Consider the following 19,253-nt stretch of genomic DNA (forward strand, 5'->3'; position numbering starts at 1 on the left):
CCCAGAATCATGTCCCCAGTCCCTGGGTGTTCCCAGAATATTGTCCCCAGTCCCTGGGCGTTCCCAGAATCATGTCCCCAGTCCCTGGGTGTTCCCAGAATCATGTCCCCAGTCCCTGGGTGTTCCCAGAATCATGTCCCCAGTCCCTGGGTGTTCCCAGAATCATGTCCCCAGTCCCTGGGCATTCCCAGAATCATGTCCCCAGTCCCTGGGCGTTCCCAGAATCATGTCCCCAGTCCCTGGGAGTTCCCAGAATCATGTCCCCAGTCCCTGGGCGTTCCCAGAATCATGTCCTCAGTCCCTGGGCGTTCCCAGAATCATGTCCCCAGTCCCTGGGCGTTCCCAGAATCATGTCCCCAGTCCCTGGGCGTTCCCAGAATCATGTCCCCAGTCCCTGGGTGTTCCCAGAATCATGTCCCCAGTCCCTGGGAGTTCCCAGAATCATGTCCCCAGTCCCTGGGAGTTCCCAGAATCATGTCCCCAGTCCCTGGGTGTTCCCAGAATCATGTCCCCAGTCCCTGGGCGTTCCCAGAATCATGTCCCCAGTCGCTGGGCGTTCCCAGAATCATGTCCCCAGTCCCTGGGCGTTCCCAGAATATTGTCCCCAGTCCCTGGGTGTTCCCAGAATCATGTCCCCAGTCCCTGGGCGTTCCCAGAATCATGTCCCCAGTCGCTGGGTGTTCCCAGAATCATGTCCCCAGTCCCTGGGCGTTCCCAGAATATTGTCCCCAGTCCCTGGGTGTTCCCAGAATCATGTCCCCAGTCCCTGGGTGTTCCCAGAATCATGTCCCCAGTCCCTGGGTGTTCCCAGAATCATGTCCCCAGTCCCTGGGCGTTCCCAGAATCATGTCCCCAGTCCCTGGGCGTTCCCAGAATCATGTCCCCAGTCCCTGGGAGTCCCCAGAATCATGTCCCCAGTCCCTGGGAGTCCCCAGAATCATGTCCCCAGTCCCTGGGTGTTCCCAGAATATTGTCCCCAGTCCCTGGGCGTTCCCAGAATCATGTCCCCAGTCCCTGGGTGTTCCCAGAATCATGTCCCCAGTCCCTGGGTGTTCCCAGAATCATGTCCCCAGTCCCTGGGCATTCCCAGAATCATGTCCCCAGTCCCTGGGCGTTCCCAGAATCATGTCCCCAGTCCCTGGGAGTTCCCAGAATCATGTCCTCAGTCCCTGGGCGTTCCCAGAATCATGTCCCCAGTCCCTGGGCGTTCCCAGAATCATGTCCCCAGTCCCTGGGCGTTCCCAGAATCATGTCCCCAGTCCCTGGGCGTTCCCAGAATCATGTCCCCAGTCCCTGGGAGTTCCCAGAATCATGTCCCCAGTCCCTGGGCGTTCCCAGAATCATGTCCCCAGTCCCTGGGCGTTCCCAGAATCATGTCCCCAGTCCCTGGGAGTCCCCAGAATCATGTCCCCAGTCCCTGGGCGTTCCCAGAATCATGTCCCCAGTCGCTGGGCGTTCCCAGAATCATGTCCCCAGTCCCTGGGCGTTCCCAGAATATTGTCCCCAGTCCCTGGGAGTCCCCAGAATCATGTCCCCAGTCCCTGGGAGTCCCCAGAATCATGTCCCCAGTCCCTGGGAGTCCCCAGAATCATGTCCCCAGTCCCTGGGAGTCCCCAGAATCATGTCCCCAGTCCCTGGGAGTCCCCAGAATCATGTCCCCAGTCCCTGGGTGTTCCCAGAATATTGTCCCCAGTCCCTGGGCGTTCCCAGAATCATGTCCCCAGTCCCTGGGTGTTCCCAGAATCATGTCCCCAGTCCCTGGGTGTTCCCAGAATCATGTCCCCAGTCCCTGGGAGTTCCCAGAATCATGTCCCCAGTCCCTGGGCGTTCCCAGAATCATGTCCCCAGTCCCTGGGAGTTCCCAGAATCATGTCCCCAGTCCCTGGGCGTTCCCAGAATCATGTCCCCAGTCGCTGGGCGTTCCCAGAATCATGTCCCCAGTCCCTGGGCGTTCCCAGAATATTGTCCCCAGTCCCTGGGTGTTCCCAGAATCATGTCCCCAGTCCCTGGGTGTTCCCAGAATCATGTCCCCAGTCCCTGGGTGTTCCCAGAATCATGTCCCCAGTCCCTGGGCGTTCCCAGAATCATGTCCCCAGTCCCTGGGCGTTCCCAGAATCATGTCCCCAGTCCCTGGGAGTCCCCAGAATCATGTCCCCAGTCCCTGGGAGTCCCCAGAATCATGTCCCCAGTCCCTGGGTGTTCCCAGAATATTGTCCCCAGTCCCTGGGCGTTCCCAGAATCATGTCCCCAGTCCCTGGGTGTTCCCAGAATCATGTCCCCAGTCCCTGGGAGTCCCCAGAATCATGTCCCCAGTCCCTGGGTGTTCCCAGAATATTGTCCCCAGTCCCTGGGCGTTCCCAGAATCATGTCCTCAGTCCCTGGGTGTTCCCAGAATCATGTCCCCAGTCCCTGGGTGTTCCCAGAATCATGTCCCCAGTCCCTGGGTGTTCCCAGAATATTGTCCCCAGTCCCTGGGCATTCCCAGAATCATGTCCCCAGTCCCTGGGCGTTCCCAGAATCATGTCTCCAGTCCCTGGGAGTTCTCAGAATCATGTCCCCAGTCCCTGGGCGTTCCCAGAATCATGTCCTCAGTCCCTGGGCGTTCCCAGAATCATGTCCCCAGTCCCTGGGCGTTCCCAGAATCATGTCCCCAGTCCCTGGGTGTTCCCAGAATATTGTCCCCAGTCCCTGGGCGTTCCCAGAATCATGTCCCCAGTCCCTGGGCGTTCCCAGAATCATGTCCCCAGTCCCTGGGCGTTCCCAGAATCATGTCCTCAGTCCCTGGGCGTTCCCAGAATCATGTCCCCAGTCCCTGGGCGTTCCCAGAATCATGTCCCCAGTCCCTGGGCGTTCCCAGAATATTGTCCCCAGTCCCTGGGTGTTCCCAGAATCATGTCCCCAGTCCCTGGGAGTCCCCAGAATCATGTCCCCAGTCCCTGGGAGTCCCCAGAATCATGTCCCCAGTCCCTGGGTGTTCCCAGAATATTGTCCCCAGTCCCTGGGAGTCCCCAGAATCATGTCCCCGGTCCCTGGGCGTTCCCAGAATCATGTCCCCAGTCCCTGGGCGTTCCCAGAATCATGTCCCCAGTCCCTGGGAGTCCCCAGAATCATGTCCCCAGTCCCTGGGAGTCCCCAGAATCATGTCCCCAGTCCCTGGGTGTTCCCAGAATATTGTCCCCAGTCCCTGGGCGTTCACAGAATCATGTCCCCAGTCCCTGGGAGTCCCCAGAATCATGTCCCCAGTCCCTGGGGGTCCCCAGAATCATGTCCCCAGTCCCTGGGAGTCCCCAGAATCATGTCACCAGTCCCTGGGTGTTCCCAGAATATTGTCCCCAGTCCCTGGGCGTTCCCAGAATCATGTCCCCAGTCCCTGGGTGTTCCCAGAATCATGTCCCCAGTCCCTGGGTGTTCCCAGAATCATGTCCCCAGTCCCTGGGAGTTCCCAGAATCATGTCCCCAGTCCCTGGGTGTTCCCAGAATCATGTCCCCAGTCCCTGGGTGTTCCCAGAATCATGTCCCCAGTCCCTGGGAGTTCCCAGAATCATGTCCCCAGTCCCTGGGCGTTCCCAGAATCATGTCCCCAGTCCCTGGGCGTTCCCAGAATCATGTCCCCAGTCCCTGGGCGTTCCCAGAATCATGTCCCCAGTCCCTGGGTGTTCCCAGAATCATGTCCCCAGTCCCTGGGCGTTCCCAGAATCATGTCCCCAGTCCCTGGGCGTTCCCAGAATCACGTCCCCAGTCCCTGGGAATCCCCAGAATCATGTCCCCAGTCCCTGGGCGTTCCCAGAATCACGTCCCCAGTCCCTGGGCGTTCCCAGAATCATGTCCCCAGTCGCTGGGTGTTCCCAGAATCATGTCCCCAGTCCCTGGGTGTTCCCAGAATCATGTCCCCAGTCCCTGGGCTTTCCCAGAATCATGTCCCCAGTCCCTGGGAGTCCCCAGAATCATGTCCCCAGTCCCTGGGCATTCCCAGAATCATGTCCCCAGTCCCTGGGAGTCCCCAGAATCATGTCCCCAGTCCCTGGGCGTTCCCAGAATCATGTCCCCAGTCCCTGGGCGTTCCCAGAATCACGTCCCCAGTCCCTGGGAATCCCCAGAATCATGTCCCCAGTCCCTGGGCGTTCCCAGAATCATGTCCCCAGTCCCTGGGCGTTCCCAGAATCACGTCCCCAGTCCCTGGGAGTCCCCAGAATCATGTCCCCAGGGTCTCTGGGCGTTCCCAGAATCATGTCCCCAGTCCCTGGGCGTTCCCAGAATCATGTCCCCAGTCCCTGGGCGTTCCCAGAATCATGTCCCCAGTCCCTGGGCGTTCCCAGAATCATGTCCCCAGTCCCTGGGCGTTCCCAGAATCATGTCCCCAGTCCCTGGGCGTTCCCAGAATCATGTCCCCAGTCCCTGGGCGTTCCCAGAATCATGTCCCCAGTCCCTGATCGTTCCCAGAATCACGTCTCCAGTCCCTGGGCGTTCCCAGAATCATGTCCCCAGTCCCTGGGCATTCCCAGAATCAGGTCCCCAGTCCCTGGGCATTCCCAGAATCATGTCCCCAGTCCCTGGGCATTCCCAGAATCATGTCCCCAGTCCCTGGGCGTTCCCAGAATCATGTCCCCAGTCCCTGGGCGTTCCCAGAATCATGTCCCCAGTCCCTGGGCGTTCCCAGAATCACGTCCCCAGTCCCTGGGCGTTCCCAGAATCATGTCCCCAGTCCCTGGGCATTCCCAGAATCATGTCCCCAGTCCCTGGGCATTCCCAGAATCACGTCCCCAGTCCCTGGGCATTCCCAGAATCATGTCCCCAGTCCCTGGGCATTCCCAGAATCACGTCCCCAGTCCCTGGGCGTTCCCAGAATCATGTCCCCAGTCCCTGGACGTTCCCAGAATCATGTCCCCAGTCCCTGGGCGTTTCCAGAATCACGTCCCCAGTCCCTGGGCGTTCCCAGAATCATGTCCCCAGTCCCTGGGAGTCCCCAGAATCATGTCCCCAGTCCCTGGGAGTCCCCAGAATCATGTCCCCAGTCTCTGAGCATCTTGTGAAACATTTCCCCATCTCTGGCCATCTCCCTACTCTCAGTGCCCACCAAAGCACATGCCCAGAATTATGTCACCAGAAGGACATTCACGGTCTCTGAACTTCTCCTGAAATGCATCCCCCAAAGTGTGTTCCCAATCTATGGGCTTCTTCCAAAGAGCATCCCCCGTCTCTCTGTGTCCCCCAAAACACACCCCCAGGATCACACCCCCAGGATCACACCCCCAGGATCACACCCCCAGAAGCACACCCCCAGGATCACACCCCCAGGATCACACCCCCAGGATCACACCCCCAGAAGCACACCCCCAGGATCACACCCCCAGGATCACACCCCCAATCTCGAATGGCTCCTGTACTATTTCTGGTGTCTTTCCTTGGCCATGGGCAGTCCCCAGATACATATAGATTATACAATATATCGATTTTGTTAAAAAATCATTGATAATTTTATCTACAGATTATTGACCTCATTTGCATACAGTTGTGAAAATGTTGTAGATACCCTTTAGATGGAATTTGGGGGGGGGGGGGGGGGTAGAATATCACTCTAGTGAGGGTGTCTGACATTTCCTAGTTGGTTTGGATGGAATGTCCAGGGGGCTGTTGTCGGGGGGCTGTTGTCTGGGGTCTGTTGTCGGGGGTCTGTTGTCGGGGGGCTGTTGTCGGGGGGCTGTTGTCGGGGGTCTGTTGTCGGGGGGCTGTTGTCGGGGGGCTGTTGTCGGGGGTCTGTTGTCGGGGGGCTGTTGTCGGGGGGGCTGTTGTCGGGGGGCTGTTGTCGGGGGGCTGTTGTCGGGGGGCTGTTGTCGGGGGGCTGTTGTCGGGGGTCTGTTGTCGGGGGGCTGTTGTCGGGGGGCTGTTGTCGGGGGGCTGTTGTCGGGGGTCTGTTGTCGGGGGGCTGTTGTCGGGGGGCTGTTGTCGGGGGTCTGTTGTCGGGGGGCTGTTGTCGGGGGGCTGTTGTCGGGGGGCTGTTGTCGGGGGGCTGTTGTCGGGGGGCTGTTGTTGTCGGGGGTCTGGTGCTGGGGAGGTTGATGAATTGGGATGGACAGATTGGGGTTATAATGTACTATTTATTATATTTATACATCTCATCGTTTGGTTGAACTTATTTTTCATATCACATCAATGGCGTCATCAGAGAGATGAAGGCACCTCTATAAAGGGCCCTCATTGGCTTCGTAGAGCAGTTAGTGAGATGTGACCCCCCCACCCCCACCCTGCTATACAGGCTCACCGGTATTAACCATGGAGTATCATGGAGTACTGTCCTTGCCATGGCAGCCACGGGGAAATATCTCCTTATTATTGATACTCCATGGTTATCCATTGCCCAATTCATAGTCCATGGGCCATAATTCCTCAGTCTGGAGACATCACCTGTTGGCTCCACAGAGCAGTCCTTCACATCCCCCATTACAGCTTCGCCATCCAGGCTAGTTTACCAGCGGGTCTGTCTTTGCCATGGCAGCCATGGGGAAATATTTATTTATTAAGGAAGCCTGGTGTCCAGTCCATGGGCCACCATTCCTTGGTCTGGAGACATCATCTGTTGGCCTCATAGAGCAGTCAGTGAGATATGACCCCAACCCCTCCCCCATACAGCCTCACCTTCCAGGATAAATTACTAGCAAGTTGGTCCCTGCCATGGCAGCCATGGTGAAAATATCCCTTTTTTAAGGTAGCCCGGTGTCCAGTCAGTGGGCCATTGTTCCTCCGTCCGTAGGCATCACCTGTTGGTAATATACTCTCACCCCATAGATACGCTCTTACAATCCAGGCTAAATTACCAGCAGGCTTGTCTTTGCCATGCCATCCCTTTATTAGGGAAGTCCGGTGCCCAGGCCATGGGCCATACTTCCTTACATAGTTACATGGTTAGTAAGGTTGAATAAAGACACCAGTCCATCTTGAGTGAGTGTCTACAAAATGCCTATTATATATTATTTTATTTAAGGTACCCATACAGTGGCGTCAATTTATGCAGCACTCCACACATACATCGCACTCACATTGGTCCCTACCCATAAGGAGCCCACAATCCAAGGTCCCCTACTATTACTACTACTACATAGTAGAGCCAATTTTGGACAGAAGACCTGCATGTTTTTGGAGTGTGAGAGGAAACCGGAGTACCCGGAGGAAACCCACACAGGAACAGGGAGAACATGCAAACTCCAGGCAGGTGGTGCCATGGTTGGGATTTGAACCAGCAACCCTTCTTACTGCTAGGTGAGAGTGTTACCCACTACACCACTGTGCCACCCAACATCACTGTGCCGCCCAATTTTTTCCTTGGTCCGGAAACATCACCTGTTGGCTCCGCAGAGCATGTGAGACACGACCCTAACCCCCCATTACAGCCTCACCTTCCAAGCTAAATTACCAGCAGGCCTGTCTTTGCCATGGCAGCCATGGGGCAATAGCCCTTTATTAGGGAAGTCTGGTGCCCAGTCCATGGGCATCACCTGTTGGCTCCACAGAGCATGTCAGTGGGATACGACCCTAACCCCCTCCCCATTACAGCCTCACCATCCAGGCTAAATTACCGGCAGGCCTGTTCCTGTCATGGCAGCCATGAGGGAAATATCTCTTCATTAGGGAGGATTTGTGACCAGTCCATGGGCCATTGTTCCCCAGTCCAGAAACAGCTCCTCCTTGAAGGGCCACGCTGGCCCAGTAGAGCAGTGAGATCCGATAGAGAGATATGATGGTTGAATGAATGATGGAGGACGGAGTACCCCTTTACTAAGGAAGTCTGGTGTAGAGTCCATGGTCCATTGTTCCTCAGTCCATGTTCCTCACTAGCTCTTCCTCCAATCAGTCAGTGAGGGGACCATATGATGCCACAACTACAAATTATATGATAATCCCCGGGCCGCTTGGCGTTCTGTGCAGAGGAGGTCACGTGATTCTCTGATAAGCAATGCAGTTCCTGCTCTGACCATCAGCCGGCATCATAGAGCACATTTTTTATTATTTGTGGCCAAGTGCCCCACAATCCAAAGACTTGAGTTACAGATCCATCCTCAGCCACACACTGCCCCTCCTTGCTCTACGTATCTGCACCTCATTGAGGGGCTGGAAGGTAATGCCTCCCGAAAGAACAACCTTGGCACGGACTTTGCTCTCTTGTGACCACTGCGATGTTTCTCAACATTTAATATGTAATAGTTCCTCGGAAGCATTTGGACAAACCATCCACTGAGGATCCTGAGAGACCGCCCCGAACAAGTTGGAAATGTAGATTGGAAAAGCTCATGGACAATTCTGAGTACACCATGCCCCCCACTGTACTGGGCTAGAGGGGCCCTTTGGGGAGCTCATTATGTCCTGAGTTGAAGGGGGGAGGGGCTTTGGGTGAGGCCCCACCTTCCTTGCTCCGCAGGGGCTGTCTTTAACAAGTAAAGGAGTGGCCGTCAAAGGAAGCCATGTCCAAAGAAGGCTTCTGCAAGAAGCGGGCCAGTTTGTCAGCGAGGTTGTCCAGCTGGTTGGCATCGGCATTTTTCAGCAGATTCGCCCGTCGGACAAAGTAATGGCGCAGGAAGCGTTGTCTGGAACATTTCAGAAGTCTGCGGACCAGGCGAAGGAAACAGGACCCGAAATCCAGCCATGACTTCGAGGACGGGCGGCTTTCACACTCCCAAAGGAGGATCATCTGCCAAGAACAAAGAAAGACGGTGACACAGATATGGAATGTCTCCTCCCACTATATGGAGTGTCTCCTCCCACTATATGGAGTGTCTCCTCCCACTATATGGAGTCTGTCTCCTCCCAACAATATGGAGTCTGTCTCCTCCCACTATGTGGAGTGTCTCCTCCCACTATATGGAGTGTCTCCTCCCACTATATGGAGTGTCTCCTCCCACTATATGGAGTGTGTCTCCTCCCACTATGTGGAGTCTGTCTCCTCCCACTATATGGAGTGTCTCCTCCCACTATGTGGAGTGTCTCCTCCCACTATATGGAGTGTCTCCTCCCACTATATGGAGTGTCTCCTCCTACTATATGGAGTGTCTCCTCCCACTATATGGAGTGTCTCCTCCCATGGAGTCTGTCTCCTCCCACTATATGGAGTCTGTCTCCTCCCACTATATGGAGTCTGTCTCCTCCCACTATATGGAGTGTCTCCTCCCATGGAGTCTGTCTCCTCCCACTATATGGAGTGTCTCCTCCCACTATATGGAGTGTCTCCTCCCACTATATGGAGTCTGTCTCCTCCCACTATGTGGAGTCTGTCTCCTCCCACTATGTGGAGTCTGTCTCCTCCCACTATATGGAGTGTCTCCTCCCAACAATATGGAGTCTGTCTCCTCCCACTATATGGAGTGTCTCCTCCCACTATATGAAGTGTCTCCTCCCAACAATATGGAGTCTGTTTCCTCCCACTATATGGAGTCTGTCTCCTCCCACTATATGGAGTCTGTCTCCTCCCACTATATGGAGTGTCTCCTCCCAACAATATGGAGTCTGTCTCCTCCCACTATATGGAGTCTGTCTCCTCCCACTATATGGAGTGTCTCCTCCCAACAATATGGAGTCTGTTTCCTCCCACTATATGGAGTCTGTCTCCTCCCACTATATGGAGTGTCTCCTCCCACTATATGGAGTCTGTCTCCTCCCACTATATGGAGTGTCTCCTCCCACTATATGGAGTCTGTCTCCTCCCACTATATGGAGTGTCTCCTCCCACTATATGAAGTCTGTCTCCTCCCACTATATGGATTGTCTCCTCCCACTATATGGAGTCTGTCTCCTCCCACTATATGGAGTGTCTCCTCCCACTATATGGAGTCTGTCTCCTCCCACTATATGGAGTCTGTCTCCTCCCACTATATGGAGTGTCTCCTCCCACTATATGGAGTCTGTCTCCTCCCACTATATGGAGTCTGTCTCCTCCCACTATGTGGAGTCTGTCTCCTCCCACTATATGGAGTGTCTCCTCCCACTATATGGAGTCTGTCTCCTCCCACTATATGGAGTGTCTCCTCCCACTATATGGAGTCTGTCTCCTCCCACTATATGGAGTGTCTGTTTTCCACTATATGGAGTCTGTCTCCTCCCACTATATGGAGTCTGTCGCCTCCCACTATATGGAGTGTCTCCTCCCAACAATATGGAGTCTGTCTCCTCCCACTATATGGAGTGTCTCCTCCCACTATATGGAGTGTCTCCTCCCAACAATATGGAGTCTGTTTCCTCCCACTATATGGAGTCTGTCTCCTCCCACTATATGGAGTCTGTCTCATCCCACTATATGGAGTCTGTCTCCTCCCAATATATGGAGTGTCTCCTCCCACTATATGGAGTCTGTCTCCTCCCAATATATGGAGTGTCTCCTCCCACTATATGGAGTGTCTCCTCCCAACAATATGGAGTCTGTTTCCTCCCACTATATGGAGTCTGTCTCCTCCCACTATATGGAGTCTGTCTCCTCCCACTATATGGAGTGTCTCCTCCCAACAATATGGAGTCTGTCTCCTCCCACTATATGGAGTCTGTCTCCTCCCACTATATGGAGTGTCTCCTCCCAACAATATGGAGTCTGTTTCCTCCCACTATATGGAGTCTGTCTCCTCCCACTATATGGAGTGTCTCCTCCCACTATATGGAGTCTGTCTCCTCCCACTATATGGAGTCTGTCTCCTCCCACTATATGGAGTGTCTCCTCCCACTATATGGAGTCTGTCTCCTCCCACTATATGGAGTGTCTCCTCCCACTATATGGAGTCTGTCTCCTCCCACTATATGGAGTGTCTCCTCCCACTATATGAAGTCTGTCTCCTCCCACTATATGGATTGTCTCCTCCCACTATATGGAGTCTGTCTCCTCCCACTATATGGAGTGTCTCCTCCCACTATATGGAGTCTGTCTCCTCCCACTATATGGAGTCTGTCTCCTCCCACTATATGGAGTGTCTCCTCCCACTATATGGAGTCTGTCTCCTCCCACTATATGGAGTCTGTCTCCTCCCACTATGTGGAGTCTGTCTCCTCCCACTATATGGAGTGTCTCCTCCCACTATATGGAGTCTGTCTCCTCCCACTATATGGAGTGTCTCCTCCCACTATATGGAGTCTGTCTCCTCCCACTATATGGAGTGTCTGTTTTCCACTATATGGAGTCTGTCTCCTCCCACTATATGGAGTCTGTCGCCTCCCACTATATGGAGTGTCTCCTCCCAACAATATGGAGTCTGTCTCCTCCCACTATATGGAGTGTCTCCTCCCACTATATGGAGTGTCTCCTCCCAACAATATGGAGTCTGTTTCCTCCCACTATATGGAGTCTGTCTCCTCCCACTATATGGAGTCTGTCTCCTCCCACTATATGGAGTCTGTCTCCTCCCAATATATGGAGTGTCTCCTCCCACTATATGGAGTCTGTCTCCTCCCAATATATGGAGTGTCTCCTCCCACTATATGGAGTGTCTCCTCCCAACAATATGGAGTCTGTTTCCTCCCACTATATGGAGTCTGTCTCCTCCCACTATATGGAGTCTGTCTCCTCCCACTATATGGAGTGTCTCCTCCCAACAATATGGAGTCTGTCTCCTCCCACTATATGGAGTCTGTCTCCTCCCACTATATGGAGTGTCTCCTCCCAACAATATGGAGTCTGTTTCCTCCCACTATATGGAGTCTGTCTCCTCCCACTATATGGAGTGTCTCCTCCCACTATATGGAGTCTGTCTCCTCCCACTATATGGAGTCTGTCTCCTCCCACTATATGGAGTGTCTCCTCCCACTATATGAAGTCTGTCTCCTCCCACTATATGGATTGTCTCCTCCCACTATATGGAGTCTGTCTCCTCCCACTATATGGAGTGTCTCCTCCCACTATATGGAGTCTGTCTCCTCCCACTATATGGAGTCTGTCTCCTCCCACTATATGGAGTGTCTCCTCCCACTATATGGAGTCTGTCTCCTCCCAACAATATGGAGTCTGTTTCCTCCCACTATATGGAGTCTGTCTCCTCCCACTATATGGAGTGTCTCCTCCCACTATATGGAGTCTGTCTCCTCCCACTATATGGAGTGTCTCCTCCCACTATATGGAGTCTGTCTCCTCCCACTATATGGAGTGTCTCCTCCCACTATATGAAGTCTGTCTCCTCCCACTATATGGATTGTCTCCTCCCACTATATGGAGTCTGTCTCCTCCCACTATATGGAGTGTCTCCTCCCACTATATGGAGTCTGTCTCCTCCCACTATATGGAGTCTGTCTCCTCCCACTATATGGAGTGTCTCCTCCCACTATATGGAGTCTGTCTCCTCCCACTATATGGAGTCTGTCTCCTCCCACTATGTGGAGTCTGTCTCCTCCCACTATATGGAGTGTCTCCTCCCACTATATGGAGTCTGTCTCCTCCCACTATATGGAGTGTCTCCTCCCACTATATGGAGTCTGTCTCCTCCCACTATATGGAGTGTCTGTTTTCCACTATATGGAGTCTGTCTCCTCCCACTATATGGAGTCTGTCGCCTCCCACTATATGGAGTGTCTCCTCCCACTATATGGAGTGTCTCCTCCCAACAATATGGAGTCTGTTTCCTCCCACTATATGGAGTCTGTCTCCTCCCACTATATGGAGTCTGTCTCCTCCCACTATATGGAGTGTCTCCTCCCACTATATGGAGTCTGTCTCCTCCCACTATGTGGAGTCTGTCTCCTCCCACTATATGGAGTGTCTCCTCCCACTATATGGAGTCTGTCTCCTCCCACTATATGGAGTGTCTCCTCCCACTATATGGAGTCTGTCTCCTCCCACTATATGGAGTGTCTGTTTTCCACTATATGGAGTCTGTCTCCTCCCACTATATGGAGTCTGTCGCCTCCCACTATATGGAGTGTCTCCTCCCACTATATGGAGTGTCTCCTCCCAACAATATGGAGTCTGTCTCCTCCCACTATATGGAGTCTGTCGCCTCCCACTATATGGAGTCTGTCTCCTCCCAATATATGGAGTGTCTCCTCCCACTATATGGAGTCTGTCTCCTCCCAATATATGGAGTGTCTCCTCCCACTATATGGAGTGTCTCCTCCCAACAATATGGAGTCTGTTTCCTCCCACTATATGGAGTCTGTCTCCTCCCACTATATGGAGTCTGTCTCCTCCCACTATATGGAGTGTCTCCTCCCAACAATATGGAGTCTGTCTCCTCCCACTATATGGAGTCTGTCTCCTCCCACTATATGGAGTGTCTCCTCCCAACAATATGGAGTCTGTTTCCTCCCACTATATGGAGTCTGTCTCCTCCCACTATATGGAGTCTGTCTCCTCCCACTATATGGAGTGTCTCCTCCCACTATATGGAGTCTGTCTCCTCCCACTATATGGAGTGTCTCCTCCCACTATATGAAGTCTGTCTCCTCCCACTATATGGATTGTCTCCTCCCACTATATGGAGTCTGTCTCCTCCCACTATATGGAGTGTCTCCTCCCACTATATGGAGTCTGTCTCCTCCCACTATATGGAGTCTGTCTCCTCCCACTATATGGAGTGTCTCCTCCCACTATATGGAGTCTGTCTCCTCCCAACAATATGGAGTCTGTCTCCTCCCACTATATGGAGTGTCTCCTCCCACTATATGGAGTCTGTCTCCTCCCACTATATGGAGTGTCTCCTCCCAATATATGAAGTCTGTCTCCTCCCACTATATGGAGTCTGTCTCCTCCCACTATATGGAGTCTGTCTCCTCCCACTATATGGAGTGTCTCCTCCCAATATATGAAGTCTGTCTCCTCCCACTATATGGAGTGTCTCCTCCCACTATATGAAGTCTGTCTCCTCCCACTATATGGAGTCTGTCTCCTCCCACTATATGGAGTTTCTCCTCCCACTATATGAAGTCTGTCTCCTCCCACTATATGGAGTGTCTCCTCCCACTATATGGAGTCTGTCTCCTCCCACTATATGGAGTCTGTCTCCTCCATATATATGGAGTGTCTCCTCCCACTATATGGAGTCTGTCTCCTCCCAACAATATGGAGTCTGTCTCCTCCCAATATATGGAGTGTCTCCTCCCACTATATGGAGTCTGTCTCCTCCCACTATATGGAGTGTCTCCTCCCACTATATGGAGTGTCTCCTCCCAATATATGGAGTCTGTCTCCTCCCATTATATGGAGTGTCTCCTCCCAATATATGGAGTCTGTCTCCTCCCAATATATGGAGTGTCTCCTCCCACTATATGGAGTCTGTCTCCTCCCACTATATGGAGTCTGTCTCCTCCCAATATATGGAGTCTGTCTCCTCCCACTATATGGAGTGTCTCCTCCCAATATATGGGGTCTGTCTCCTCCCAATATATGGAGTGTCTCCTCCCACTATATGGAGTATGTCTCCTCCCAATATATGGAGTGTCTCCTCCCAATATACGGAGTGTCTCCTCCCACTATATGGAATGTCTCCTCCCAACAATATGGAGTCTGTCTCCTCCCACTATATGGAGTGTCTCCTCCCAATATATGGAGTGTCTCCTCCCACTATATGGAGTCTGTCTCCTCCCACTATATGGAGTGTCTCCTCCCACTATATGGAGTGTCTCCTCCCACTATATGGAGTCTGTCTCCTCCCACTATATGGAGTCTGTCGCCTCCCACTATATGGAGTGTCTCCTCCCACTATATGGAGTCTGTCTCCTCCCACTATATGGAGTGTCTCCTCCCACTATATGGAGTGTCTCCTCCCACTATATGGAGTCTGTCTCCTCCCACTATATGGAGTCTGTCGCCTCCCACTATATGGAGTGTCTCCTCCCACTATATGGAGTCTGTCTCCTCCCAACAATATGGAGTCTGTCTCCTCCCACTATATGGAGTGTCTCCTCCCACTATATGGAGTCTGTCTCCTCCCACTATATGGAGTGTCTCCTCCCAATATAGGAAGTGTCTCCTCTCACTATATGGAGTGTCTCCTCCCACTATATGGAGTGTCTCCTCCCAATATATGGAGTGTCTCCTCCCACTATATGGAGTCTGTCTCCTCCCACTATATGGAGTCTGTCTCCTCCCACTATATGGAGTGTCTCCTCCCACTATATGGAGTGTCTCCTCCCACTATATGGAGTCTGTCTCCTCCCACTATATGGAGTCTGTCTCCTCCCACTATATGGAGTCTGTCTCCTCCCACTATATGGAGTGTCTCCTCCCAATATATGGAGTGTCTGTTTCCCACTATATGGAGTCTGTCTCCTCCCACTATATGGAGTGTCTCCTCCCACTATATGGAGTGTCTCCTCCCACTCTATGGAGTGTCTCCTCCCAATATATGGAGTGTCTCCTCCCACTAAATGGAGTGTCTCCTCCGACTATATGGAGTGTCTCCTCCCACTATATGGAGTCTGTCTCCTCCCACTATATGGAGTCTGTTGCCTCCCACTATATGGAGTGTCTCCTCCCACTATATGGAGTGTCTCCTCCCAACAATATGGAGTCTGTCTCCTCCCACTACATGAAGTGTCTCCTCCCAACAATATGGAGTCTGTCTCCTCCCACTATATGGCGTGTCTCCTCCCACTATATGGAGTGTCTCCTCCCACTATATGGAATGTCTCCTCCCAACAATATGGAGTCTGTCGCCTCCCACTATATGGAGTGTCTCCTCCCAACAATATGGAGTCTGTCTCCTCCCACTATATGGAGTGTCCCCTCCCACTATATGAAGTGTCTCCTCCCAACAATATGGAGTCTGTCTCCTCCCACTATATGGAGTTTGTCTCCTCCCTCCCGATGGAGTATGTCTCCTCCCACTATATGGAGTTTGTCTCCTCCCTCCCGATGGAGTATGTCTCCTCCCACTATATGGAGTGTCTTCTCCCACTATATGGAGTGTCTCCTCCCTCTTGATGGATTCTGTCTCCTCCCCCTATATGGAGTCTGCCCCCTCCCTCTTGATGGAGTCTGTCCCCTCCCACTATATAGAGCAGTGGTGGTGCGTCCACTAAGGGGCGCCTCCCCTCTCTCCAGCCACCCCTGTGTAGTATGGACAGATTCATGAAGAGCATTAATCTATCCATTGCCCCTGTAGCCACCCCCTATTCAGTCATCCGGCCTCTTTTTGGATGCCGGGAGCCTGAACTACAGCAGCGGGGGTGGTTTTTGAAGCACCTGATTGGAGCCTTTGGCTCTAATAGGCTTGAAAAAAGTTGACCTGTGAGTGCAAAGCATTGCACTCGCACCTCACCCAGGTGTGTTAGAAAAACGAATGAATATTCACTTTGCTAACAATGAATTATCTCTCAGCCAATCAGACGCTTGGGTCTGTTACCCAGTGTCAGGGGGGGGGCACGTAGTACAAGTATCCCATGTCAGGATGGAACCCACCAGAGATACAATATGAACCCAACCCTTTCCTCTTCTAGAAAAGAATGGTGGTACCTGGAGATGTTGCGATGTGATGACGGGGCGATTTCCAGGACACCACACCTCCTCCTTCAACTGCCGCACAACCCGCAAACATTTCATCCGGCACCCGCCATCCTCTTCCATCCCCTCCAGCAGGAGGCGCTCAGCGCGTAGGAAGGACAACTGCCAGTGGTAATTGGTCCGAGCGATGAGGTCAAAGCCGAAGGACTGCAAGGTGGGGGAAGGGATCAGATGTTAGTTATTTGGACTGGAAGGGTGGAAGGAAGTCTGAGAGGTGCGGGGGAGGGGGTAGAAGGAGACGGTGTGGGTGAGGAGTATCTAGGAACCCAATAGGAAACATTTCCCCTCAAATTCTCCATCACCAAAAAGAATCTTATCAAAGTCTCCAAACTTTGGTGTCACCGCTGGTCTTTATGACACCATCGGGACAGAGTGGAAGAAGGAGTGGAGAAGGTGCGACAAACTCTTTACATGGAAGATAAAACATGTCCTGTGATTGGTGTTCAGTGGCCCTCGTACCTTAACACACCGCGCCTTGTCTTTGGAGGGCCACCGCTTGAAGAACCGCGGCCAGCGGGCCGACCGGGGCCAACTGCCAGGAATTTCCACCATAGGAACCAACTCCACGTCCACCATCTGCATGGAGGTCTCCACATTCACTCTGATGATTGGGCCGATGGACTCCATCACACTCACCTTGTCTGTAGGAGAGAGGGGGCAAAACACGGACATTGGTGACTGTGCTGAGCAATTATAATGAACATGAGTTTTACACTCACCGCTCCGTGGTCCCAGCATCAGTCCTATCCCTCGCTCAGAGTGCTGCCGCTGCAACCAACCACGAGGCAAATCTCAGCGACTCCTGTGCTCCTATCTCACCGGTGACCCCTGTGTGCTCCTATCTCACCAATGACCCCTGTGTCCTCCTATCTCACCGGTGACCCCTGTGTGCTCCTATCTCACCAATGACCCCTGTGTCCTCCTATCTCACCGGTGACCCCTGTGTGCTCCTATCTCACCGGTGACCCCTGTGTGCCCCTATATCACCAGTTACCCCTGTGTCCCCAGTGACCCCTGTGTGCCCCTATATCACCAGTGACCCCTGTGTGCTCCTATCTCACCGGTGACCCCTGTGTGCTCCTATCTCACCGGTGACCCCTGTGTGCTCCTATCTCACCAGTGACTCCTGTGTGCTCCTATCTCACCGGTGACCCCTGTGTGCTCCTATCTCACCGGTGACCCCTGTGTGCTCCTATCTCACCAGTGACTCCTGTGTGCTCCTATCTCACCGGTGACCCCTGTGTGCTCCTATCTCACCGGTGACCCCTGTGTGCTCCTATCTCACCAGTGACCCCTGTGTGCTCCTATCTCACCGGTGACCCCTGTGTGCTCCTATCTCACCGGTGACCCCTGTGTGCTCCCATCTCACCAGTGACTCCTGTGTGCTCCTATCTCACCAGTGACTCCTGTGTCCTCCTATCTCACCGGTGACCCCTGTGTGCTCCCATCTCACCAGTGACTCCTGTGTGCTCCTATCTCACCGGTGACCCCTGTGTGCTCCTATCTCACCGGTGACTCCTGTGTGCTCCTATCTCACCGGTGACTCCTGTGTCCTCCTATCTCACCAGTGACCCCTGTGTGCTCCTATCTCACCAGTGACCCCTGTGTGCTCCTATCTCACCAGTGACCCCTGTGTGCTCCTATCTCACCAGTGACCCCTGTGTGCTCCTATCTCACCAGTGACTACTGTGTCTCCTGTGTCTCCAGTGACTCCTGTGTCCTCTTATCTCACCAGTGACTCCTGTGTGCTCCTATCTCACCGGTGACTACTGTGTCTCCAGTGTCTCCAGTGACTCCTGTGTCCTCCTATCTCACCAGTGACCCCTGTGTCCTCCTATCTCACCAGTGACCCCTGTGTGCTCCTATCTCACCAGTGACCCCTGTGTGCTCCTATCTCACCAGTGACCCCTGTGTGCTCCTATCTCACCAGTGACTACTGTGTCTCCTGTGTCTCCAGTGACTCCTGTGTCCTCTTATCTCACCAGTGACTCCTGTGTGCTCCTATCTCACCGGTGACTACTGTGTCTCCTGTGACTCCTGTGTGCTCCTATCTCACCAGTGACCCCTGTGTGCTCCTATCTCACCGGTGACCCCTGTGTGCTCCTATCTCACCGGTGACCCCTGTGTCCTCCTATCTCACCGGTGACCCCTGTGTGCTCCTATCTCACCGGTGACTACTGTGTCTCCAGTGTCTCCAGTGACTCCTGTGTCCTCCTATCTCACCAGTGACCCCTGTGTCCTCCTATCTCACCAGTGACCCCTGTGTGCTCCTATCTCACCAGTGACCCCTGTGTCCTCCTATCTCACCAGTGACCCCTGTGTGCTCCTATCTCACCAGTGACTCCTGTGTCCTCCTATCTCACCAGTGACTCCTGTGTGGTCCTATCTCACCAGTGACCCCTGTGTGCTCCTATCTCACCGGTGACTACTGTGTCTCCTGTGTCTCCAGTGACTCCTGTGTCCTCTTAGCTCACCAGTGACTCCTGTGTGCTCCTATCTCACCAGTGACCCCTGTGTGCTCCTATCTCACCGGTGACCCCTGTGTGCTCCTATCTCACCGGTGACCCCTGTGTGCTCCTATCTCACCGGTGACTACTGTGTCTCCAGTGACTCCTGTGTCCTCTTATCTCACCAGTGACTCCTGTGTGCTCCTATATCACCAGTGACTCCTGTGTGCTCCTATCTCACCAGTGACCCCTGTGTGCTCCTATCTCACCAGTGACCCCTGTGTGCTCCTATCTCACCAGTGACTCCTGTGTGCTCCTATCTCACCAGTGACCCCTGTGTGCTCCTATCT

At 53.5% G+C, this 19,253-nt stretch overlaps 1 protein-coding gene across 2 annotated transcripts in view; it reads right to left on the minus strand.

Moving 5' to 3' along the window:
* Positions 1–6,932: 6,932 nt before the first annotated feature.
* The window catches only part of MAB21L3 (mab-21 like 3), a 49,588-nt gene continuing 37,267 nt past the window's right edge, over positions 6,933–19,253 (minus strand). For both annotated transcript variants that reach the window (XM_077479200.1, XM_077479199.1), the window contains 3 exons: positions 16,916–17,097; positions 16,409–16,603; positions 6,933–8,680 (listed from right to left, as the gene is read on the minus strand). In XM_077479200.1, coding sequence (XP_077335326.1) covers positions 8,420–8,680; positions 16,409–16,603; positions 16,916–17,097 — 638 coding nt within the window. In that variant the 3' untranslated portion in view covers positions 6,933–8,419. The remainder of the gene's footprint in view (positions 8,681–16,408; positions 16,604–16,915; positions 17,098–19,253) is intronic.

Source organism: Lithobates pipiens, unplaced genomic scaffold (genome assembly GCF_037356315.1).
Source record: "Lithobates pipiens isolate NorthernLeopardFrog02 unplaced genomic scaffold, aLitPip1_a1.2 Scaffold_141, whole genome shotgun sequence".
Taxonomy (NCBI): Eukaryota; Metazoa; Chordata; class Amphibia; order Anura; family Ranidae; genus Lithobates; species Lithobates pipiens.